This window comes from Oryzias latipes, chromosome 21 (genome assembly GCF_002234675.1).
Source record: "Oryzias latipes chromosome 21, ASM223467v1".
Taxonomy (NCBI): domain Eukaryota; kingdom Metazoa; phylum Chordata; class Actinopteri; order Beloniformes; family Adrianichthyidae; genus Oryzias; species Oryzias latipes.
Window position 1 is genome coordinate 23894350 of NC_019879.2, and position 26405 is coordinate 23920754.

Sequence of the window (26405 nt, forward strand, 5' to 3'; positions counted from 1 at the left end):
AAGATGGATGTTAACACCCAACAAAACGCTAAAAACAAACAGAACATGGCTGGATTAGAGCGACTCTTGATTTATGTGGGAATGGTGTGTGCGCCTGCAGCCCAATCATTTCACTTAGTTAATCCACTTCAAATGAATAGATTTGTAATTATTATTTGCTTAGTTAAACTCAAAAGCTTTTTTCTTTCTTTATTTCTTTGTTTTTTTTTTTTGTTTTGTTTTTTTTGTTTTTTTACGCACCTTTTGCAAATAAACGCGCTTTCCAAAGGAGAAGAAATGATTGGTGCGTTAGTTGGTTAGTTGCGTTAGTTAGTTGGAACTGTGTTAGAAGTTACAAACACTCACCAAGTCAAAACGAGAAATTAAATATTTAGATATTTTACTCTTAACTTTAATTTATTAACATTTAAAAAAGGTTACCATCTGCATTGAATTAGGCAAACACGCAAGACCCTCCCATTGGAAAAGTACTGCAGTGATTGATGTGTTTCAGCTGCCAACAAGTTATTTAGTCTTTGCTGAAGGAGTGAGTAGCTTTAGATTCCTTTAAATGTCCTGCTAGTCTGCTTTACAATGCCATTTAGGTGTAAATTCTTAGTCTAATAAAATAAGTTTTTGGCGGAAGTATCATGATTAGGAGTTGCATAAACAAGATGTGGGATCAACAAAAAATACAATCGCTGAAAGACTTTAAACACCAATCCAGGATTCCCACAGAAAAAGAAAAACAATCTAACTAAAGCTGAAGAGCCTGTCTTTTATTTGGACTTCTCCCATTCTTCCTAACAGGTGAGTCAATCATTTGAGCCGTTTTGCTTACACATGCCTTTCTACTGCAGTCGCCCCACAAAGCTGACGCCAGAGTTTGGTGATGGGCATGTCTTCAGTATGTACTGAAGAGGTACTTTTCATGTCATCATCTGTTTCTTTTTACCCTCTGTTTCAGCAGAGCAGCCCCACATTATGGTACTGTCACTGCTGTGCTTCACATCTGCTTGAAAGTGTCCCCTTCTTCATCCAGGCTGGCAGCCATCTTTAAACCTTCCAGGTCAAATTTAGGTTCAGTAGATCAACAGACATCTCTCTAAAACACAGATCATTTGGACCCGTGAAGTACTTCAGAATGTCATATTGTGGATCTTTTCAAGCTGGTACTTTTTCCCAGCTGAGAGGCCATTCATCGAGTTTTTACAATGCAGCGAAACTGTAGATTTGATCATCTTTACTGCCTAAAATGAATCAGTTAAAGATTTTTGTTATCCCTCTGATGATTATTTTTTTATTTATGATCACTTTTAGCCAGATTATCTTGTCTTTATCTATTTTGTCACATAATGTTGAAGGTTTTTGTTATATTACAGTCAACCTAAATGGGTTTTTTTTTCTTGTTTTAGCTTATCTACCATAATAAGTTTTTGCCTTTCAACCATTCTCTTGCATTTGGGTCCTTCACATCATCCGGTACACTTCAAGCACCAATGTTTTTATAGATGATTGTCTTCAGGCATCTACCAATACAAAAAGCTTAAATTTGCTACTAAAGCTCTTGAAATTATTATTTTTTTTACTTTGTTTGTTTCAAGAACGTCTAGAAATTTTAAAATAAACCTTAAATCAGCACTCAAAGAATCGAAAGTCACAAAACGAATTTAAAAAGTCGAGGCTAAAATTTACTTTAATGTCCTGTTACTATCCTGACACTAAGGAAAAAATGAACTTTTTTTTATCAGGCACATTAATATGTTTCTGCTAATAATGTGCCAGATGTGAGAGTGTGGCTGGATGTAGAATGTTTGCATGAATCAGCATGTATGTCATGTATGACATATGTATCAATGCTGATTACCGGTAAACTCTGCAACCTCTGGGAACCGTATGCTGCTTCTCTCAAAAGTCTCTCTTTTTTTTTTTAATCAAGCAGAATGAAACTTGAACCTTCCAAATCAACAATCACATGCCCAAGACATGGTGACAAAAATGCTGCCCAGAGTTTGCCTGAAGTTCCTGCCCTTACTTTGTCACACTGCATTATTTTCTCTTCATTTTAAGGTAGTTGAGAAACATGGCATGCAATGCCCTCTGAACAGACCCTTCCTGTGGGAGCCCTGGGGAAGAGACCAATGTGATAACATGACATGTGAACCAGCACTGTATGGCCTCGATAAGGATTTATCAGATACCAGAGTCCACCAAACAGACAGGGGAAGTAGTGATAACTGGGCGGCTGTATGTTTGATCCACTTATTTGGTGGGGGGGTGAGGTTTGGAGGGCAGATTCCTGTAAGACTTCCTGTTTTGTCGTGTCTCACATGGATAGGTGCAGGTTACACATCCACTCACCCCGTTAGGATGACAGAAATACTGCTCCTGTGACCCCGTGAAGCTTACATCATCGAACGAAAATGATGAAAACTCTGATAAATGGCTTTGTGCAGAGTTACAGTAGAGATAAAAATGAGTAACAGTTGCTGACAAAGAGATGTCTCACACCAAACAGGTTTCAAAAGACGTGGAAGGCTATCTTTGTAGTTGATTTCTTGGCTTAAAACATTAGACGTGCAACTGTTGTGTTATTAAAATTTAATTTAACATGTTGAGGACATTTAGGTCAATGAAAGACATTAAAGAATATGCTTTGTCACTTGAGTCTGAGTCAGCGCGGGTGTAATCACTACCCACTCACTCAGAAAAAGGTCTATTTTTAGTAAAAAGCCACTAGGTGGCATTAGTACACTCACTTTACTCCAACAGAGAGGAACGGTTGCAGTGCAAACAATTAATTTGGAGCATTTATCAAACCTTTCTTCTGAAGCAGCTCTTTAATTGTCCATATAGTCTTCTGTTCGGTGTCATTCTGCTATAGCATTTCTCATGGCCTTGTAATCTGACTGAACAAAAGTGATACGCTTGATAAGCATCAACATCATTATCTCAGTCACTCTTCACTGAAAGTGTTTTCAAAATAATAAACCAGGAGTCAGGCTAAGCCTGTCATATCAATAGAAAGCTTGCTTTGGTAATAACTAACTCCAATGTAAATTGTGTTTTTGATGTTTTAATGTGTTCTTATGGAATTTTTCTCATGTTGGAGGGCATACAGTATGTAGAATATTAAACTTAAATGACCATTTCTGAGTATTTCTTTATTAAAATTATTGTTAACATAAAGCAGAAAAAAATGCTGTTGGAAAAACCTTGTAGATGTGACGTCAAAGCGCTGCAGCGCTGCAGCAAGCCACAAACTCCTTGTAAACAAATAGATCTGTGTGCGTCTTTTTTTTCCTCAGCTGAGCCGGTAGCTGGCTCAAAACTGTACGGCTGGATAGCTCCAATATTGCTCATCATTCTAATTGCACCGCTAATGTTAGGTTGGGGGTGTGAGGGGCTGTAAGCGAGCGGAAGAGTGTGTAAACAGATGGATGATGGGAAAATGGGAAGGCCTTACTCCTCGCCAACAGTTTCTCCTAACACTCAGAGACTAATTTCAAATGAGCTGCTGCTTCTTTGCAGAAACTATGTCCTAGAAAACCCCACAGATTTTCTGAGTTTGGCTAAAAATGGCACAATCCTGACTAAATAGCCGCTGGGAACGCTTTTGAAATCAAAAGATGATTGGAGTGGGACTTAAACGAAATGAAACTTTGAACTCATGTAAAAACAAACCCTATGCAATTTATGTAACCCTTGTGCTATCCTAGGCACTTTACCATTGGGAGTTGGGTCATCTAGACCCACTAGACAGTGCGCTGAACCTTTTTTCTTTAATGATTTGTGATCTTCACTGGCGTCCATGGATTACATGAAATCTTTCCACCTTTATCCACCTTTGTCATGGTAGGGAGAACATGTCAATGTAAGGGTGGGGTCATCTAAGATAGCACAAGGGTTAAACATGAGAAAAGTACAACAAAAAACAACTTTTTAGAAACACTTTTAAAGACTTGCGTGTTGCTCTTTTTTTTTCTTTCTTTTTTTCTTATTTAATTTTGGATACGTCCATCTGGTTGCATTTTGGTCAATGTTTCCTCTAAATACAATCCTAAATATTTCCAATTAGCCACAAACAAAAAAATTGTTTAAAAATAACGCTTGTTTTAAAAACTAAGAACATTAATATGTCACCTCTATGTCAAATGTATTGATTGCATAGTAAAGTAGCTGGAGTTAAAACGGAGGTAAGAGTCTTTTGTAAGGTATGATCGAGTTGACTATCTAAAGATCTTGAGTTGCTGGTTTGGTTGGGCTATTTCCTTGATTCCAGTATTTTGTTTATTAGGTAGCAGATCACAAACAAGAAAACAGCGGATGTTTACTTTTCTGTCACGACTGTTGTATTTACCACAGACTTCTGTCAGATGTGGTTAAAAATGTAATATAGATGTAAAAGTCTTGGTAAATTGCTTGAACATCTAAGGACCCAGATCTTGTTGAAATGAAGGTTTAACATACAGGAGGGGACATGTGGATGACTGAAATTGGGAATCCTGTTCTCTGGACTTTGGGAATGGTTGTGGTAGATTTGCTTTATTTATTTACTATTGCAGGAAGAAACCTATTTACTCACTGAATGTGCTGTTTTTCCTGTTAGTTCTCATGTTATTTCTTTATTGAGAGTCTACATGGGAGTCTTTAGATGCTTCACTTTAGCCGTTTTTCAAGAACTATATCTGCTGAAACATGACTGGTTAACATTCGGCTGACTCTGTAAGACATAGAAAACATGATTAAATCGAAAATTTGTCTTAAATTTGTCCAAACCTTCTGTAGTGTCTCTTTTCTGTCACTTGTCTGTGCTGTCAAGCAAGCCAAACATCACGAACCTGTAATGACTAATAGGGCCACTGCGGGCGGTGACACAGACTTTTGGAAATGTCGTCCTACTTTTTGCTGTTTGTGATCGTTTTTTCCTAAAGTGTTGTATCACAAAGTGACTATTTGCAAAGCTCTGACATTGGGTAAACCTCCGATTACACAGGCAAACAGTGGGATCTGCAGATTTGAACCATTTCATCCTTGCAGATACTTACATCGTATGCTTTTGAGAGTTGCGTGCACGTGAGCATTGTGCCGATGCACTTAGAGCAAAACTGAAACGGAGCGCACTTGTCTTCTGTAAACGGAGAAGCAAAAACGAAACATCACTTTCAATCTTCCAAGAAAAGTGCCTCCATGTGAGATTCGTGGGTGCCATTATTACTCAGATCAACACGTCTCACATTTGATAGCCCATCTTCTCTGCAGTGAAGGAGGAAAATCTGAGTAATGGTGAGAAGAAAATGCAATCTAGATGTCAGACAAGCACTTGATTAACCACTTATAGACGCAATCTGTGCGTTAGGGCTAAGCTATGGCTTCTCACTCCCCTTCCCCAGCCTGATTTTTTAAGTATTACTGGCCACAGGGTATTGATTTCCCTTTCTTCTAAATATCCCCTTGCAGTTAATAGAATTTACAGCAGATATTCACTGTTTAAAGTAGGCCTCCCCTCCCTTTACCGTCTGTTGGGATCTTCTCAGCCACTCAGAGGGCACATTCTGAGCTTTTCCTTCATTAGCTCTAGTTGTGAGAGCCCACCAAAGAGAAAGGACATGGCTCTTGATGGCAGAAGAAAAAACGAAATTTGTCTTACCAGGTGTTTGGATAAGGAGGAGCCAGGGTGAGTTTATAGCTCTCTTATTTATTCCAAATTAGCCATCTAAGAATAACTGCTTTATCAAATCAATATCTATAGTTTCCTGCATTGGATTCTACCCAATACAATATATTCCTTTGCTATCATAACAGGTAAACTTAGCCTTTAAAGAGTGTAGTCTTTAAATATGAGTTAAGAGAGTGTAACAGCAACAACAAAAAGATTTTTAATCACATTTTTAATCGAAAGTAAATAAAAAAGTGACTTAACTAAATAACATGTGAAAAGGTATTGAACGCATACAGTAACAAAAAAAATTAACAGCCAAATGAAATCAAGTGTGAAAAGATTTTAATGTGATACTTCAGTTTCATTAATGGGTGACTAAAATCATTTTCCATTCTAACATGATCGCGATGTGAAAAGCAATTATCTTCCATATTGTTAGGCTAATAATCAGCGTAATCCATGCAATTAGGAGGGATGCGTGATATCCATTCGAGCCTTGGAGCCCAGCCTGAAGCTCAGCAACACGCTGCCTCTGATTCAAGTGACAGTCTCGACTTGGTGACCTTAGCAGCTTTCCATGGGCACATTGATTTTTCTCCAGCATTACAGATAATTGCTGGATGCAGTGAATCCTATCCTCCCCCGGCTGCAGGGAGGGGCGTCTGTTGTCTGTTGACACAAGAGGCAGCTATCTGATTTGAAGAATGTAAAAACTCTGGGATCTCATTGACTGCAGCTGAATTTAGTGCAGCATGATGGCGTGTTTTAAGTATGCGTTATGGGAAAGTGTGCAGTCTGTGCTTTTAAATGTAGAGATGAATCGTCCGCTACGACTGTCTGACATGTTTTATTAAACAGGATTAATTACAAATATGGGACATTTCTGACATCAAGAGCAGAGATAATCATTTTTTAATATTTTTAAGCAAACAGCATTAATAGCCATGTTGGAGAAAACGCTGCTTTTACAAACACATTAGTAAGCTTCTGTGTTGGCCAAGCAGCAGCTCACATTATATTAATCTGCGTTTTCTGTTCTGCATGGAGTGACTCTCATCACTTTATGCAAATGACTGCATTTCCTGTTTGCTGTGCTCTATAAAGTAATGAAAAAGTCTCTTGGAGGGATATGATGTGAGGCTCCTATCGCCTTTAATGGAGTGAAGATCGTTTTGGATCTCATTCCATTATTTCTTGAAGAAGGAGGCAGTTTTTGCTCTGGTCATTTGCTGTTCTCTGATGTTCTTTTTTCGCGTGCCCTTAAGTGCATTTCACTTATTAATCTGAAATTCAAAACTGTATTGACGTCAAATAAGCTGAGGAATTTTCCATGAAGCTTTACGGTGTTCCAAGGAAACAAATGAGCCGTACAACCACTCAGAGCAAAAGAGACATCAGATGAGAACAGGAACGCAGATGCCTTATCATGACCATCTTAAATCACCGCCATTGTAATCCCAGCACAACAAGCTTAATGTGATTCGTGGTTGCATACACAGTGCGTGTTTTGCTTGTCTCCACTCTGAGCGCTGCGACCTGTGTGACTCAGAAAACCAGGCCACTGATGCAGCGCTCTCTGGCCCAGGGGCGAGCGTCGGGCCACATGATTGGATGGCTTCATGTGCAGCTTTATCTCAGAGAAAGGTTTGCTTGAACATCACACAACATCTCATTGTGGCCATATGGCCGTGCTTAGCCACTGGACAAATAAACAGAAACTCTTTACATAATTAGTGCAGTTTTAAAATGAGAGCAGCTTCATCAAGGTGTAGCGCCTTTTGGTGAAACAAAGTGCTCTTTTCAGAGCTCTTCTGCTTTCTTTTATGTCATAAACCAAGCTGAACTTGATTTGTCATACTCCGCTCTTTGTGCACGGCATGGGATGTGTTACACAAGCAACTCCATTTGCTTGCAAAGGCAGCCACGTGCCTCAGTTCATAACTAATGGAAGACTGTGTATGCCATTCATGCATGAGAGAATCACATGCAATAATCCAGTGTGAAATACCGTGATGTTAAAATAGCACTGCTTTGGGAAAATGCACTAAAAAAAAGTGCATAAACAAATAGACTGGAGTGGGGCAGAAGCTCAGTATGACAATCTGATGTTTGCAAACAAACAATGAAGGAGAATAGAAAAGCAAAGTAAAAATAATACCTGGTGCTGCTGTGTAATATTAAAGTTAAGACCTAATTCTGTGGTTTATATAGGATTTAGTTTGAGCCCTGTTAGGGGTGACAGTTGGCAGGCAGACAGTGATAGAGTCGAGATTACGGTAAAGGCTTAATTTTTAAGCTCTCATGGATGATAAAACACATGGCATTTCCAAACATTTGTTCAGTGTTTATGTGAAATACTCAAGGAAATGACATTTTCTGGGATGAAATAGTGCAAATAAAACACAATCAACATAAATGTCATATGGATGAACACAAATGCACTAACCTTTTTGAAAGCTTTCATGCAGCATTTCAGGCAAACACTATTTTTATAAACGCTCTGCAAAGTGGGGATAGCTCGAACCAGAACAGCAATTCATTGACATCCAGCTGTTCAACATTGATCTCTGTGTTTTCTAATGCACTGGCCTGGAATGTGATGCTATTTTATTACTGAGGCTGGAACGAGAAGCTCACCCCCCCCCCCCCCCTCCCTCAGGGCACTGACCACTCACTAGGACACAGGCACTGTACGTAATAATAACTGAACAGCCAAGTGAGACAAACTCAGTTGATGACTGAGTCAAAATTAACCAGCAAGAAAGTTTGGAGTGAGACAGAAGGACAGAGTTACTCATCTGTGAAAAACGCTTGAAGAGGTCTGGAAAAAGAAAAGAAAAAACAATAACAAGTTTGGCGTCAAGTCTGATTACACGTTTCACCAACAATGGACCCAGATGACAATAATCTTGGCATCTTTACTGTGATTCAGTGAGTAGATCTCTACTTATGTATGTGCAGTGTCTTCTTACAATGCAGTTTTTTAGACTTATTCTATGAGTTGGAGGTTCTGCATCAGTCTTACAGGCTGAAACGCTCTTTCATAATTGCGGTTAAAAAACAAAGAATTTTATTATGCTTGCTGCTTTGAAAATAAGTTTGATCTTCTGTGACTGTGTTTGACTGATCATTTATGTAAATTACCACTTTTGAAAGACAATTTTGCAAAGCAGTATGTAAAGATTTGTACATATGGTAGATATATATTTGTAGTATTTAAAATTATGGTTTAGCTTCGAAAACCTTGTGGAGAAATAAAGCAATAAAGTTATTGAAGGACCAAACCTTGTTTAATTTGGTGGAAAATGAAAGCAAAAAAATGTATGAATGATTTGCCCTCGTTAGGTTTGATTTCTCCTCACATTTCACTTTTGAGGGTGGAGCATCTGTCACAAAACGGGCAGACGCCTGGTTCCAATTGCAGCAGGTTTATTAGCACAGCTAAAAGTCAACAAATCTAAATCAGGATCAGGAAGGCAGGGGTCAACAACGAGCATAGGAGCATCAGAGAAAAAACAGGAGTAGTCAGATTCCGGGCAAGTGGAGTCAGAGACAAAACAGGGTCAGGAAATCAGGAGATCAGGTCCAGATATAACGCTCGGTAATGCAGGCAGAGTGGCACAAACAATACTTCGCACTGAGTGAAGCTCAGTACAGTGCTTACGTATACTAGTGGTTGTAAATGAAAGTCAGGTGTGTGGCATCCAGAAATTGTTCGCTGGGGTTGCTGGGAGATGTAATGGGTCTAGAACTCTGGTGACCAGAGGGGAAGACAGAGCCGCCTTAACAGTCATGCAGTAAAAGCTGCCTGTTAGGTATGATAATTGTTTTTATTGTAATACTTCTTTTTTTTGATGTTTTGATGTTTTTTTATTTTCTTTGAATTCGTGTTGAGGTACTTTGTTTTAGTATCCTGTCAAAAGATAGACGGAGTTTACTCATTTGATTTCACCCAACTTTGGATGCGACTTAAAGACCCACTCCATCATCGTTCAAAATATTGTCAAAGGGTTCCCAGTGGTCTTTTATTTATGGTTATGCCATTTTTAGCCAAAATAAAAAAAATTGATATTGTCTAGAAAATAGTTTCTGGAGAGCATGAGTATACTGTAAAAACATGCCCCCTAGAAATAGTTCAAATTTCTTAAAAGTGGCAAAACTAAATAAACAAAAATTTGCCAATGGTGAAAGAAAAATGGCTTCACTTTGAATTCAGTGAGACATATTTTATTAAAAATTAAAAATCCCTTGAAACAAGGATATTTTTACTTTTTTAAGATTCGGTCTTTGCTGTGTAGTCCATTAGAAATTAGCTTTGTAGTTGTGGGCGGGAGTCAGGACCATTGGCGCAGAGCAACCCCGGCCCCCCTCCCCGCCCCGTTAGTGAAAGCTCTCTGTTTACACTCTCTCCAGCTAGCTTACAGCCCTTAAAATCCCAACCTAATATTAATGGTGAAATAAATGGTGAACAATAATGGAGCTATCCGGCCATACAGTTTAGAACCAGATTCCAGCTCAGACAAAGAAAAGGAAGACATGTCTGCAACTGGATGCATCTGAATGGAGCGGAGCTGGGGCTTCTGGTCCAACCAGCATATTTCTACATAACAAATACAATCTTTTTCAAATTGTGTTTTTTTTTTTGTCTGTTCCTGATTCACAACAATTTGAATAAAGAAATACTCAGAAATGCAATTTTTATATTATTCATCCCTATGTAAACTGTATGACCTCCACCTTCAGAAAAATGCAACAAGAACATGTTAAAAACACCAAAAACAGAATTCTCATCAAACTGGGTCTTTTCTATTATAATATAACAGATTCACCCACAAAAAAACAAAGAACAAACACACACACTTAGCTTTTTGATGGAGTGGGGAATCCCTCCAAAATCTGCGTACTTTACTTTCATTTGATTTAGTTTTTTTTTTTTTCCTGCACTGCATTCTCAAAATCAGAGCAGGGACAGGAGCCTGGTAGCATCACAGTCACAGATGAAAGATTTTCCAGAACCAAAACAGAACTAGAATAGCTGGTACAGTATGTACAATGACTATCACACATAGATTTGTGTTCAGCTTCCTCTACTCCACAATAAATAAGAATAGATTCTCAAATCTAACCTGATTCAGGCGCTACATGTTGAGCTTTTTCCTTTTTTCTCTCTAAACGTAAGACGTGTGTCACCTACATTCCCGTCTCTACATAATCTTTTTGATGTGCTGAGATGTCTGTGTACATTTGTAATGTTGTGATGTGGGTTGACTTGCAAGTTAACAGAGGCCAGCGCAGTATGAGAGCGCTGTAACTCAAAATGAAGTAGCTTAAATTTATTAAGCATCAATGTGGTTGGCTGGTTAAGGTTTATCTAATGTAGCTTAAATAGTCCTAAAGGTTACTGACATAGCTGTTGCAATTTATGTCATAACATAATATGTGACATTTGGATGCAAACAGTAAAATTAACTTTGTCAAAGAGTTTCTCATGAAATAAATCTTAAGGGACTTGTTTTTTTTAATCATGAAAGGCAAAATATTTAATTGTTGTTAAATAAAAACATGCACAGTTGACATCTCGATTTTGTCACTCACAATTTTGTTTTTGTTGTTTCAGAAGTGTCAGAGACATCGTGTCTTTTTATGCTGTATGCAATGCCCTTTGGGAGGAAAATTGGCTCAATTTAGCAGAAACACTGTGTCCTGAAAGGCTTCTTTGCAAAGATGAAGTACCAGCAATAAAAATAACAGATTTACATTTTTTTTGCATGACCAGATACCCTATTTACTCTGGTGTACAGAGTGCAGAATTTGGAAGAAAAAAAAACCTGCAGTACACACTGTTTATTTTATTGATTTCAGTTGGAAAGCAAGTGCATTGCTCAGAAATTAATAAGGGTGTTTGCTAAACTGGCCTGCACAAATTCCAGACATGTAATTGACTAAAAAAATTATTTTTAATGTACCAACACATGAAAACCTAAGTAGACCAATATCAAACAGCAGATGATTGAAATGAGAGTATACACTGATCAGAAATAATTGAATAAAAAAGCAACTAGAGGAAAACACAAAAAGGGCCTAAATCATGCTATTCTTAAACCTTTTATAGTAAATTATAGTCATGTACATAATAACATATTCCCTTTGGCACACAAAAAAATATTTTTTATCAGATATGAGTTATTTTCCTGAGCTTTCTTTCAGCCCAGAAGTAAGAAGACTCGATCTCTGAGGCACCGCCTTTCCCTCCTTGTTGGTTCTGTCCATTTCATGACCTCAACTTAAGGTCAGCCACAGCAGCGTGCCTCGCCCACGAAAACAAAAAACATCCAAACTTTTGCAAAGATGTACATATTGTGCACAAAATGAAAAGCGTGTTTGCAGATCACAGCTAGCTCAGCGGAGAAAATGGGTTTGTGTGTTAGCCTGGAGGCGGTGCTGGCAGTGCAGACTCCACCTGGAAGGAGCGGTTCTCACTTCTCTATGTCACAATGTGAGAACCCGCTCTTTTTCGTGGGTTTGGAGGTCCTTATGCTCGACGTGCAGGTTTTTTGAGGAATACTTAGAGATGCATGAATGGATCATAATACCACTTCGGGGTTGTTTTTTTGTGAGAAATGAACATTTTAAGACACTTAAAAGCTCCAAAAAATATTTTGAATGGTATAGACCCTTTAAAGTCAATCTTCAATCAATAAAATACTTTATTGTCCTGTGAGGGAAATTTGTCTTGGCTAAAGCCCAAAGCTCCAACATAAAGAATACAACAGAATAAACATACACAATAAGACAACACCCATAAAAATAAGAACACCCACAAAAATAACAACCAGAGGTACTTGCTCTAGACTGTTACAATTTGTTCAGCAGTGTTATGGCTGGCGAGTTCTTATATCAGTTGGTTTTATATTTGGCTGCTCTGAAGCGTCGTCCGGATGGTAATAATTTCAAGTCAGAAAACAGAATATGATTTTATAAGCAAGATGCGTCACAGAACACTCATAAATTTGCTACAAAGATGGGATTTCGCTTGTACCTGTGACCTTCATAGCTTCTTTTTACCATGTTACCAATTTTGATTTTGTTTTCAGCAGACAAACTGCCAAACCAGACACACAGAGCGTAGCGGATAATACTTTCAAGTGCAGATGTATAAAAGGTCCACATGTCTGGTCCGAGGCTTGATGATGGACCCAAAATGCAGAGACGGGCTGGCACAAGGTTCCAAGGCAAAGGGCTTTAATACCAATCAAAAACCGCTGCTGAGCAGGCAAACCAAACAAAACCAAACGTCAGGGTAACCAGACAGACATGGGAGAAGACAATCAGGGGAATGATAGTAGGGACCAGAACAAGAGGAAGGCAGAGACAAGACATACTGTACATACAAACAGGACTGACAAGACACAGAGAGATTGGGACCAGGGAAGTAAAACTCAAAACTAATACATACAAGAAACCTTCAAAATAAAACAGGAAGCAGAACTCAAACATGACAGAAACAAAATGGAAGCAAAAACTAAGGCAAAGAAACCCAAACCATGACACCACATTATTTTGCTACTGACACCAAAGAGCCTCAGACGTCATAAAAAGTGCATCCCTTGGGCCAGACGGGCACAGAGAAAGTCAGTGTGAACGTTCCAGTTTAGCAGACTGTCCATATGTACACCCATTTAAAGGATGTGACAGTTTCTATAGTATTGTTATTAATGGTGACAGGGCTGAATGCTTTCACCTCCCGAGGATCAAAGATGATCCTCTTGGTCTTTTTCTCTCATATGTCAAGATGATAATTATCGCAGCAGATTTTAAAAGAAGAGATTTCATCCAAGTAGAGAGAGGGAGGGTCATCTCTGAGCAATGGGCTTAGAATCACAGTATCATCTGTGCGTGCGGCAGTGCCACGTGGTCATTAAGGACTCAGTAGTCACACCTTCCTAAAAAGGTACCATACGACAGCATCACCGGAATATCATGAGTGTGTGCAGCTTACATAAGCCTTACAAATACTTTACATTACACTTACGGCACGCACGACAATCGTTTGTTGCATGGTCACAATGTCTCTTAAGATAGCTACACAAACCTCAGTGGAACTGACAGATCCACCTGTGCTCCCCTTTTAGATCCGCTATACGACCCTCCACAACCCAACCCAAAAACCCACAGCATGTGAATAGGGCTTTCTCTGTGTGTAGTCTATTTAAACAGGAGTAACGCAGGTGGGAAGCATGAGGTTGATTACCTGGAGCCATCACAGGCAGTGAGTGATGCAGAATCATCACAACTACATACTTCAAACCACTGTATATATTGCCCTAAAATATACTTGGATGAATACATAAACACGCCCATCATACACACATTTAAAAAGGTAATCACACACACAGTTACTTCTGTGTGTCTAATGTCTTCCGCGGGCAGTTAACAGTGTCCTCAAAGTCCTATTTGCTCCATCTGAAATGAACGTCAGTCTCTCAGTATTACTGGGGAACATTAATTAGCTAGTGTAATAAAGCCTGAAAACCAATTTGATAATCTTCTAAAAGCCAAGCCTACTACAGCTCAGCCAGGTAACACGTCACTTTGCATCCAAATTAGTCACACCATTGAATATTCATGACAAAGCAGTATTCAGTGCTTCAAACTCCAAAAAGCTGTTTAATTCGCTGAATAAATCAGCTGCAGCCTCTACATAATCAGTGTCACACTGAGAGTTTGGGAACGGGATGTGTGGAGGTGGCTCACAGGCATATGCAGGTTCACAAACGTGCAGAAGAAACCAAAACTCTGCAAAGCGGTTGGTTTAGGTTGTCATCCAAATATGGATTACGAAGTACTCTTGTGTGCATGAAGCTTAATGTGCTCTTTGTGCTCTCTATAGCATTTAGTATCCAAATGTCATATAAACCAAATGTTTCATTAGGTGTGCACATCTCAAACATAAAAAATGCATTTACACTATCTGAAAAAAAACACACAGTTAAAGATCCATATTAACAGGAAACTAAAAGTAAAACATGGATTGATTGAACAAGATGGTATTTACATACCTAAATGGCATTATAAATGTAGAAATGACAACATTTAAAGGTAAAATTATACTTTCAAAATGGCAACTTTCCTAAAGTTTATCTGATCAAATGACAGGTGAGACAGATGGCCACCCTCCGCCTTTCACAATCCTGAATCAGTTAATCAGTCAGACGGGTTTCAGTCTGACGGATTCATTCATTTATAATCATTAATAGGACCATAAATTGAGGTGATGTAGGCTCTTTTGGTCTGGACTCAGACATGTCAGTATGTCTGGCAAGAGTTTTTTTTTTTTTAACTGTAAATCTTGTGTAGGTTATTGAAGTACAGATAAAGAGAAAGGGCATGATTACAGCATATTTTTAAATGATAAAATAAGTCTAAGTTAGATGTTAAATTTACATGAAAATCCCAAACTGCATACAATATTACTCTGACATCTCTGAAGCAGTTATAAAGGAGTCTAGTTGGTCAAAGTGGGTAATGTTTTTTTTTTTCAAATGTCCTTTTAGTACATATTTAATGGCAACTTCCCAAATTGCTTCGTTTTTTTCTTCTTCAAGTCAAATAAAACATTCAAATCTGCAGAACTGAAGCCTTGCTGACTTTCAAATGTGTTTGCAAATGGCTCCAAAATGACTAAAATTAACTGTTTTGAAATGGACTCAGAGCAAAGAGAGAGGAGGATTAGCAGATCAGCCGGGTTTAAACGACAAAAGCTTCAGCCACATTTGCTTTTGGATCACATTTCTATCCAACCCTGTATCCTTTGCCACTCACGCTGGTCTCTAAGACAAAAATCCTAACACGTAGTAGTACAGGCTCAGAGTACACCAAGTATTGAGGTTTGCCTCCAACAGGACACCACAGTTTCTAGTATGATCTTACTATTTGGTGCATTTATCACACCTCTATGAATATTTCTTAAAATATTGGTGCCTCAGATTATATATAACATAATGATTTACGTCAACATCAAAACAAATGAGTGAATCAGCTCATTTTAGATTCAGACCCTCAACTTGCGTCTTTTTGTGCAGCAACAAATTTAAGCCTGACCCCAAGCGGAAGTGACAACACCCCTGATTGTGTGTATCACTCACAGCAAAGGCACATTGACTCACTCTACAGAGCTTCACATGCTGTGACATTTCAACAAACTAGTAGCTGCTTAGTAGTGAAAACACAAATTAGGGTTTGGATTTTCTTGAAAATCAACCAGTACGATTTCTTTCTTTCTCCATTCAATTTCTTTTATCCGTTTATTGACTGGATTAATTTATATTTTTATAGTCTACAAGCTGAGGTTCAAACTCAACGTTCATGCATTTTTTATGTTTTCATAAGAAAATTCCATAAATACGATTATGTATAAAGTATATAAGAATGTGTTTGATGTTAGTATTTCCTTGTGCTTCACTAAGCAGGAAATCAGAGTGACACTGTTTGAATGGCCTGTGAAGCTCCTTTTATCTAAACTCTAAGAGACCAGATAAAAATATTACACCACCCTGCATTAGAGATGAGGTCAATTGGCTCCTGATCACTTTTGACAGTAGGGTTACATGTGATTTATGGAAGGTGATTCCTGGACCTTAGAACTCAGGTCATTCCTCTTCCAGGGAATGAACTAAAATTTTTATTTTGTCTGAAACTGATACATCTAGGGAAAAAATATTCATTAACCACTTTAGTAGGCACACCTTTCCAGCTGCTAGTTAACGTAATTCTCTAATCAGGCAATCACATGGCAGCAACTCAATGCATTTAGATAAGCAGACATGGTCAAGCGATCTGCTGCAGGTCAAACCGAGCAATCAAATAGGGAAGAAAGCTGGAATGGTTGCTGGTGCCAAACGTAGTTGTCTGAGTATTTCAGAAACTGGTGATCTACTGGGGTTGTCACCCACAACCATCTCTAGGGTTCACAGAGAATGGTCAAATAATGGTCTATCAGGTTTCACCTGATAGAAAGGCAAAAACCCAAATAACCACTGGTTACAACCGAGGTCCACATAGGAGCATCTCTGAACGCACAACATGTCCAAGCTTGAGGCAGATGGGCTACAGCAGCAAAAGACCACACAGAGTGCCACTTCTGTCAGCTAAGAAAAGAAAACTGAGGCTACAATCCACACAGGCTCACCAAAACTGGACTACTGACTCAAAGACTAGAAAAACGTTGCCTTGTCTGATGAGTCTGAATTTTTGCTGCAACATTTGGATGATGCAGGGTCGGAATTTGGCATCAATAAGATGAAAGCATGGATCCCTCCTGCCTTGTATCAACGGTTCAGGCTAGTGGTGGTGGTGTCATGGTGTGGCGGATATTTTCTTGGCACACCTTGGGCCCCTTAGTATCAATTAAGCATGGTTACAACCCCACAGCCTACTAGTATTGTTGACCACGTCCATCCCTTTATGACCACAGTGTAGCATCTTCTGCTGGCTACTTCCAGCAGGATAAGGCTACATGTCATGAAGCTGGACTCATCTGAGACTGGTTTCTTGAACGTACCGATAAGTTCACTGGTGGCCTCCACAGATCTCAACCCAATAGATCACCTTTGGGATGTGGTGGAACGAGAAATTGGCATCATGGGTGTGCAGCCGACAAATCTGCAGCAACTGTGTGATATTGTCAATATGGACCAATCTCTCTGAGTTTCCAGTACCTTGTTGAATCTATGCCACCAAGAATAAAGGCAGTTCTGAAGGCAAAAGGGAGTCAAACCTGGTAATAGAAAGGTGTACCTAACAAAGTGACAGTTTGTTGAGTGGGACTTTTATCTTAAAGAAGAACTTGTACCATGAGGCACAGGCACAAAAAAAGAAAAAAAAACACATGCATTTCAATTTTTCATGTCCAATTCAAACCACTTTGGGGTGGGTTCATGAAATGTTTGTAGGCCTCTCATGAATGCCATCATTGAGATAGAGTATGCAGCAGTTGAACTGCTCTGAAAGGTCAACATAAATGCACTGCACAGTTTGGGTATCCAAACATGCAACTGTGAGTCAAAGAGCTCAGCTGGAGAGGAGACACATCAGGTCCTCCCATCGCTCCAGCTGCTTTTGTTGCTCCTGTGTTGCTTTTGTAGTCACATTAGCATCTGTCATATCCTCCCTTGTGCTTCTGTCTGTTCCTGGAAAAAAGAGCACAAGTTTGAGGATGGATCAGAGAATTTTTTTGGGGGGGGACATTCCTCTAGGGTGACTGCTTTGTCACTTGCTTGTTTGTAATTACGGTGCCTTCCTATATAGTCTGATGCACATCTCCCACCAGCATCGCCACCCCTGTTCCTCCCTCCCTTTCGCTTATGCTCCCTTCTGCCTCTCTCCAAAGCCGTTGTTACTGTGCGGCTCCTGCACATCATTCCACAGCGTTAGAAATTAAATGAAGGTGGCTTAACGCAGCTAACATAGGCATGCTTTGAAGGATGTAACCAGGGGGAAGCTGCACTGCCAGATCCTTTTCTATGGGCTGTGGATTTGTGCTACTGAGGCGCGGACACAGCAATCACTCAGCCATGCAGAGGCTCAGACAACAGGACTAATCTCTCCACCTGACTTGTGGAAGCTCCACTTTTTTTCCCCCTGAATTATCTATTCCCTGTTGCCTAATACAGTGTGCGACAATGGAATCGGAGTGAAGGAAAATTTGTGTAGCTTTGCCTGCAGTCTGCAGCACACATGGATGTGTTCAGCTTTGTAAAGATGCCGAAGCTGTCAGGGTGAGTCCAACAAATGCTGCTATGTGCTTTGCTTTATTGCTTATCTTTGGCTGTGTGTGCCTGTTCGGTGAATGTTTTTCATGTTCAGAGCACGATTTGCAGAGTGACATGACGCTCACGTGTGGAGCCGTGGGAACAAATATGCTACTGATCGTTCAAGGAAGCAAGTTGTGCAGTCATGTATGATGTGGAATGAATGAGCAAGTAAGATGCATAGAAGTGGGGGTGGATGCAATAGCTTAAGCTATTCATCCATCTAAACTCTGTCTAAGTTCATACATGTGTAATGTTCTGCAGAAAGTGTCTTTATACTGAATTACTGTCAAATCTATATAAACATGCATTTTAAAAAATGAACTGAATTATGTTACACATTTTTTCCATTTACTATGATGGGTTTAATTGTTTACTAACCATGATAACACTGTGTGAGAACATCACACAAACTAATTCTGAAATAATGCTTTTATTTTATGCCTGATAGCCCACTTTATGCAGACAAACTGTAGATCTGCTGGTAAAAATTAATCCTGCCTGGAGATTTATTGTCACCAAAACCTTCATTATTCAGGAGGAACATCTGATCATAAACAGTCAAGTGTATCAATATTTCTTATGAGTCATTAAAGCTCCAACAAAATGTCATAGTCTTTCAGTTTCCTGGCCAAAAAAGGACTGAGTTTTCAATGTGATAAAACAAGTCTTGCAGGGAATCTAAACAGGTGGCAGTAATTTTCTGTTATATAACACAGACTACTCTCATTGTTTAGCCTGCCGTCATAGCAGTATGTGGATCAAAACTGAATCCTATCACCTTGAGGGATCTTCTATAATAATGTCTCTGTTTGTGTGTCAGCACCTCTGTTATATTGTTTTGTGTACTTTTTTTTTTTACCTTTCTGTTTGTTGGCATAAATTTAATTGAGAAATATTTTAACACACTTGTTTACTGTATCCATTTAGTAGAATGTTTTTTATTTCTTACTAGAGTTTATTTCCTCAGATTGTTTCCTTACATTTGTCAAAAGTTTAAGCTCGCCTGAAAATAATGTGGATCAAACAAACAAACTTTGCTGTCTGTAAAAAGGGTCCTAGTTTATTTGAAAGTGAACCATGGGGTTGTTTACGTCAGCATGAATCCACATGAACTTTCCAACCAGGCAAAGAGTGAAAACAAAACTAAAGAAACATTAAGGGCCTTTGTAAAAACGGTAACACAGCCAAAATGCTAATCAGAAAAACAGCAAATGTCTTTCCATTGAGCTTGGTGTGATGAGCAGGTGAAGGCATAAGAAGGCTAGCGGGACTGGCAAGTTTTCCTCTTGATGAATTTTTTGTTGTTGATTGGTTTATTCAAAGCTAGTTGTAAAAAAGACAATAAAATTAAAAAAAAAACATAGATATATCAAATCAATATGACGTAGTGATTCTAAAATAAATTAATAAAAAAAGACTCTTTGTGGTCAGAGTATTTTTTGGGCATCACTTATCCAAACAAGCCGCAGATGTAGTTGTGTGACATTTCTAGGGATTTCCTTGAAATCAAAGAAAAGTGTCAACATTGCTGGTGTTCCCTGTCTATGCAAAACAAATCTATAGATATTAGCCTACAGTGTAAACATATAATTATATTTTTATTTCGACACATACAGAATGAACCCAAAACAATTTAAAAATATATAGAAAAAGTTTTACTTTTTTATCCCACATAACTGTGTAAGTTCTTTCATGACACCAATAAAAATTAAAACGTTTTTTAAGACCTAGTTGATCTAAGTTTTCTTGGAAACATTTCCCATATAATAAAGTAGCATTGGTCAAATTGTGATTTTTCAACTTGTGAGGAATTTTATTTAAAAGAAAAAATCACCCTGACCCATTCTCAAACTTGTTAGGGTCAGACAGTATTGGCAAACTTTCTAAATAAGTCCATTCAGGAGTTCAAGTTTATTATTCTGTATCTTTATTATTATTACTTTTTATTAACCCATTTGATTCATTCCATGCTTATTTTAATAAAAATCAAACATGCATATCCACCTTTCTTTGCCCAAAAGATGGTCCTTCAAAGTTGCATCACAGCCCCAAAAAGTTGACGGCGGCACAGATTTAGCATAACTAAAACGTTAAGTCATGTACATTCTGAGAGGTACATCTTAATGTAATGCTCTATCATAGTTCCTGACATGCCGTAGGTTTTACAAAGCTTTTCCTTTTGTAATATATGACATGATCAGTGACTGTTTTTTGCAATGACTGATGCTCATGATTTTAAAGCTTGTTGATTCATTTGTAGCAGCAACTGCATGATGCTCTTTAATATTTAACTTTATCGCTCTTGCATCTTCACTTTGAACCATTTTTCTTCACATAGAATTATTTCCGTTTTAGTTTTGGAAGATATTTTAAGTTGTTTTAACTCCAAAAATAGTGTTGTTGTTTTCAACGATTCGGATTTTCCCTAAAAACATGTTTAAGTACTTCTTTTTTATGACGTAAAACTTTAAGGTGTCAAACAAACATTCACTTTTACAATAGCACTAAACTGAACATGCTTTATTATGAGGTTTCCATTCCAGAGTTAAATACTTCATAATAACTCTAATAGTTAGGTTCACACATTCCTCTTAATTGGGCAGCAAATCCGCTCATTTTGGTTAAATTAAATTCCTGCCTTGCATGCCCATGAGTCGAAGTGTCCTTGGGCAAGACACTGAACCCCACCTTGCCTCTGGTGGTAGGCAGGCGCCTGTGTTTGGCAGCGGAGCTGCCACCAGTGTGTGAATGTGTGAGTGAATGTGTGTGTGACTGGGTGAATGGGTCTGTGACTTTAAAGCGCTTTGTCCTTGTAGGAAGAAAGGCGCTATATAAGTATACGCCATTTACCATTTAAATTGTCATTATTTCAGTTTGATTTAACTTATTTATAGTATTAGATTTTTTTATTTTTTTTTTATTTCAACAAAATATAAATACTAAAGCTTAATGTCTTATCTCTTATAAATTCTGAACAATTTGATAAGCGTTAGATCAAAATCAAATTCAACGAAAACAGAAAAAGAATCTTACGAGCTCATTTAAGCCAAACAAAAATACACAACCCTACAGTTCAGTGTTAGTCAGCTGAAAATAATTGCATGTCGGCTCAACATTTGCTAAACAATTTGCATAACCCTGCATGACATTAATGAGACTGCATGTTTACTATGTGCACAAATGTGGTTTAACAACAGCAGAGAAGTGGTGAGCGTTTATGCAACACTTCCTGTAAGCTCTCAGTGTAATGGCACACTTTATTTTCGTTTTGACACTAGTAAGTTCGTTTGCAAAAAAACGAATGTGATTTCTTTCTAGCAGCTGTAATTATTTATTATTGCATTTCAGCTATCTCTGTGGAGCAGAAAAATATTAATGAACTAAAATGTAATTTAAATTGAATTTAACATAATTATTGAGGATTTCTATTTCTAGTAATGCATGTGAGGTTTAGCTATTGGAGAAGTAATATTGTTAAGCATGACCAGTACAGAAATACCACTTTAAGTTTGTGAGGAAAACTAAACTTTTTCTTAAATCGTTGTGTAACTGCTTTAGCCCCTTTAGCTCTCCCGTTGCAGACTCCATTGTCTGCTCCTGTGCCTCTTGTAGGTGTGACTAACAATAGCAAGCCCAAAACCTCCCTGCTCTGCTCCATTCTGATGCATACACTTGGAGACAAATAGATCCATGTTTGTCTTTGTTTTTCTTGTCTGAGGTGGCATCTGGCTCAAAACTGTACTGCTGGATTGCACCAGTATTTCTTGCACAGGTGGACCGGTCATCTTAGATTAGGGTTGTGAGGGGCTGTAAGCTAGCAGGAGAGTGCCCACAACTCAGTTAAATTTCTAATAATTTCTAATAAAGTCCTGCAGCTCTGCAGAAACAATGTCCTGGAAAACTGCACTTTAAAAAAATATATTTTGGCTAAAAAACAGGATAATCATAACTTAAAAAAAACTTGGCGCTTTTAAAATACATCAAAAGATGATGGTAGTGGGACTTTCAAAAATATTTGCTTATAACTGTAAATTTAAGTCTTTCTAAATAGTACTGGGATCAAATTTGTGACTTTTGCTGTCTTCTACAAACTTTCTTCAGCTCACAGAAAAATCCATTGTTTAATCCATTGTTCTGAATGTTTTTGCACAGGAAATCACTTGTCTGGATAGAAATTGATTAGCCTAAATGTTCATCAGACTCCATGCAGACATACAGATCTGTCATACTTAGCTGCTGAAATCAGAAGCTTTCAGGGAGGAGCAGATCAGAAACAGCTCTGGGTCAGAAACGTGAGCCAGCTGGCTGGTGGATGAGGTCACAAGCATTAATCTTTTTTCTGTCCTTTGGAGCTTTTAGCGTGAAAGCAGTGAGTAGCACAAAGAGGTGCAGGAGACCCTGGGTCTCGTTTGCAGCCTCCAGGCTCCGTTCATCACTACATTCGCTTAACATTTTGCAAAGTAAAGTACGCTGCATAACCGGCCGAGGGAAAATGCACTTTAATAATGACATGAACAGAAAAACACACATTTCCTGATTCAGATTTGCATTTTTTAAACTTAATTTAGCAATTCAAAATTAATCAAAAGGATAAATTTCTACCACTGAGGTAATGAGATGGCTCTGTCCATGCAATCAGATTTAATTTTCTAATCTGATACAGATTTACTGTGTTTACTCAGTAAAGAAAAAAAAGAAAGAAATCCACGTTCCAAGCGTTTAGTCTTTTTAAAAAACAAGATGTAATGTTTGCAATGTAAATATGGAGGATAAAAAGGCTCCCTAGCTAACCGTAAAACAGCAGGAGAATCATTGTGGGCGGGCTGCTTCCCAGATGCTGTTTTATTTCCACACAGAATAGATAAACTAACCAAAAAACCTTTATATAGAGAGAGGCAACAGAGAGCTGCTCAGGATAGCATGGTTGCCCATGGCAACAACATCAGTGCTTACAAAGACAAACACAGAAATACAATATGTGGTTGAAATAATGGGGAAAGCTGACTCTCTGATTTGGAAGGAAATGTTCTCACCCCTCTGTCCTCTGTCTGGGTTGATGCCAAATGAGGAAGAAAAAACATTTTTTTCCTCTGATCTTAAAGTGGGAATGCTTTATGTGAGAGCATGCACAAACAGATGGTGCACTTTACACTTGCACCTTGACATTTAAAGGCTCAAATGTTGTAATGTGCTCCTCCATGGACCCAAGGCTCATGACCATAATGAAAGTAGGGAGCAGATGCTTTTAAACAGAAAGTAGTAGGTGTCTTCAACAGAATGAGGGATGCCTCTGGAAGAGAAGTGGAGGAAGAGATCCTTTAATCAGGGTGCTTCCTCTCTGTCTGAGATACTTAACTAGCATTTACCTCAACCTCCTCCCTGGAAACGCTCAAATTTCATATCTAAACAAAATGGCATCAGTGCTCTACATCTGCATTTTTCTGGTGAATTGAAAAACACTCAAAAAACGAGCATCACTTTGAATCTAAAGTCATATTTGTTTTTTTTTTTGTCCTGCAATTAACGTCATGAGGATTGGAGAAAATAGTCACGACTTTTTTTACTAAAAATTAATTTAGTACGAATGAGTTGTGAAAAAAAACCTCCTACCGAAAAATAGGATTTTTATAGCCGAGGATCCAAAGGAAGCATCAAGTACTGTTTTTTGACCTAAGGAGATGTTGTCAATTTCTATAGAGCGTGCAGGGAATGCAGTGAGATCCTAAAAGCAAAGGCAGAGCCTGGACCTCTGGCGATCGGCACATAAAGTCACATGAACTGTACAGCCACTCTCTGAAGGGAGTCACTGATGCAAAACACTTGTCAAAGGAAATCATGTTATAAGTATATCATAAAAAAATACATCTTGTGTCCTCCATGTGTAATGGCAGACATGTGGTGTGGGAGTGTGGCTTTGTATGGCCAACCCTGGTGGAGATTGTCACTGTAAATTATTCAAGCTAACTAGAGTGTCTGTGCTGGAATGGACTCTTGTTAGTCATGGCCTTGTCTATGATGCTCACTTGCATGTACTCATAGAAACGGAAATAAAGTGTACTAAGATGATAAGGTAAGAATCATGCAAGACATGCAATTTTAATGTGGGACTGAAAGTGACCTTTTCACTGTTTCTCAACCAGTAACTTTTATATTTGTTCATCTTACATGCATTAGCATGATTGATTTGTTTCAGAAAAACCACACATGTCCATAAATTTGATGTTATTTTTTGCTTTTTTTAAGTTGGTGACTCGAAAAATGTGTTTTAGTTGCTGTACAAGTTGCAGACAATTGCTTATGCATCTTTTGGGTTTTAATTTGTGTCTTCTACTTCGTCTAATTGCCGTACTCTGACTCTTGGATAACCTGTTCATGAATTGTGCAGCATTGGTTACCTACTTGGCACTTGATTATTTAGTCCGATGTGACTCTGCGGGACATTACTTATTGATGCTGGATGAGGACTATCAGTTTCACTGTCCACCAGCGAGTGAACTCTTTCTGTCACACTGGAGTGCTAAGAGTCAGGAGCAAGACCCACCTCCCATCTGCAGACAAAAGAAATCAAAGATCACAGTGTCCATGATTGTGTTGCTAAGGTAGAGGGGACACTGAAGCTGAAAGACAATGGACTTTTTGCAACAGTTTGTCTGCTCCAAAAAACATTTTTCAGGTGCTACATCTGATTATGTAAGTATCAATTGAAGTCATTTGAAAAATGTCAAAGCTAAATTTAGTCAATTAGACATAATACCCGTAAAAATAGTGAGTAGAACTTTAATTTCTTGACTGAATGGGTGACATGCTTGCACTGACATGACAGTCGGTTTAGTGTTCTGAGAGGCTGGTGACTCCAGCTCTGTCCGACGGCATCGTTTGGGCTTTTCTAAATATACATCATCAAAGCCCAGACACATTTGATGCACTGTAGGTCAAATAAATCTATACCCGAGTGGAAACACTCACATCCCCAAACAAACTGTCACACTGGAGAGAAAATTAGCTTGATGTATTTAGAGACCTCAAAATGAGTGCAAAAGAGGAAGAAAAAGCATTTTTCACTACAGAGGTTATTATTTCATGAATTGATGATGATATAATCTAGTTAAAATATACCAAAAGTGCTTTTATATTAGTGTTATGAACTCTCTTAGTCCTTTATAGAACATATTTGTAAACTGTGTTGGCTCATACGCAGAGATGGCATAGTTTTTCTCATGTGATAGACACATAAACCAATGCATGCACATTGGTTTATGTGTGTGACTTGAGATACTGAGACTTGTGTTTACACACATGCATACAGTTTTTGTCACCGCTACAGTAACTGGAAGAACATTTGGAGGGAAAGAAAGAGGAGCTTTGAATAATGAATGCAAAGAGCCCCGTTACACAGCAGACAAGCCTTTGAAGCGACATGACTTAATGCCACAGCTTTCATGGCATCACCAGTGGGCAGACGGAAAGACAATGATAAAGAGAACAAATGGAGGTTCAGCAGGCAAAAAAAGAAAGAGAAAAAAAACCTTGAACTAATCACGGTTTTTCTCTGCTCACCGCCAACTTGTGGCACCGTGAAATGGACGATTGCAGTGTGCTGATGGTAGGAGAGAATGAGATGGCACAAAGATGTGGTCCTTAATACTCCAAAAGTGTCAAATAAAACTTAAGGAAGCATGTTGGTATTGATAAACCTATTTTAGTTTACTGGAAGAATGTCGCTGGGCTTCTTTAATGTGCTGACATAGAGAAGTAAACCAATTTCATGCCTCTTAAAGCGTGAGACTGAGGCACAGCAACTCAGCCTGTGTGGCTAGATTATGTAATTAATTTGATTTGAAATCAGTGACTGAACTGTGCTAATGGAACATTGTTTGTCACACTGGAGTCGGACAATTTCATATCGCTTGACCTGAATACAGCCATTTCATTATGATTTAATTATAAGAACT

General features: G+C 38.5%; 1 protein-coding gene across 2 annotated transcripts in view; it reads left to right on the forward strand.

Annotated features, from left to right (window-relative positions):
• The first annotated feature begins 18001 nt into the window (after positions 1-18001).
• The window catches only part of LOC101169248 (FERM and PDZ domain-containing protein 4), a 29409-nt gene continuing 21005 nt past the window's right edge, over positions 18002-26405 (forward strand). Inside the window, exon 1 of one of the 2 annotated variants that reach the window (XM_023950968.1) lies at positions 18002-18417. In XM_023950968.1, the coding sequence (XP_023806736.1) occupies positions 18377-18417 (41 nt within the window). In that variant the 5' untranslated portion in view covers positions 18002-18376. The remainder of the gene's footprint in view (positions 18418-26405) is intronic. The other variant, XM_023950966.1, reaches the window with a different exon arrangement.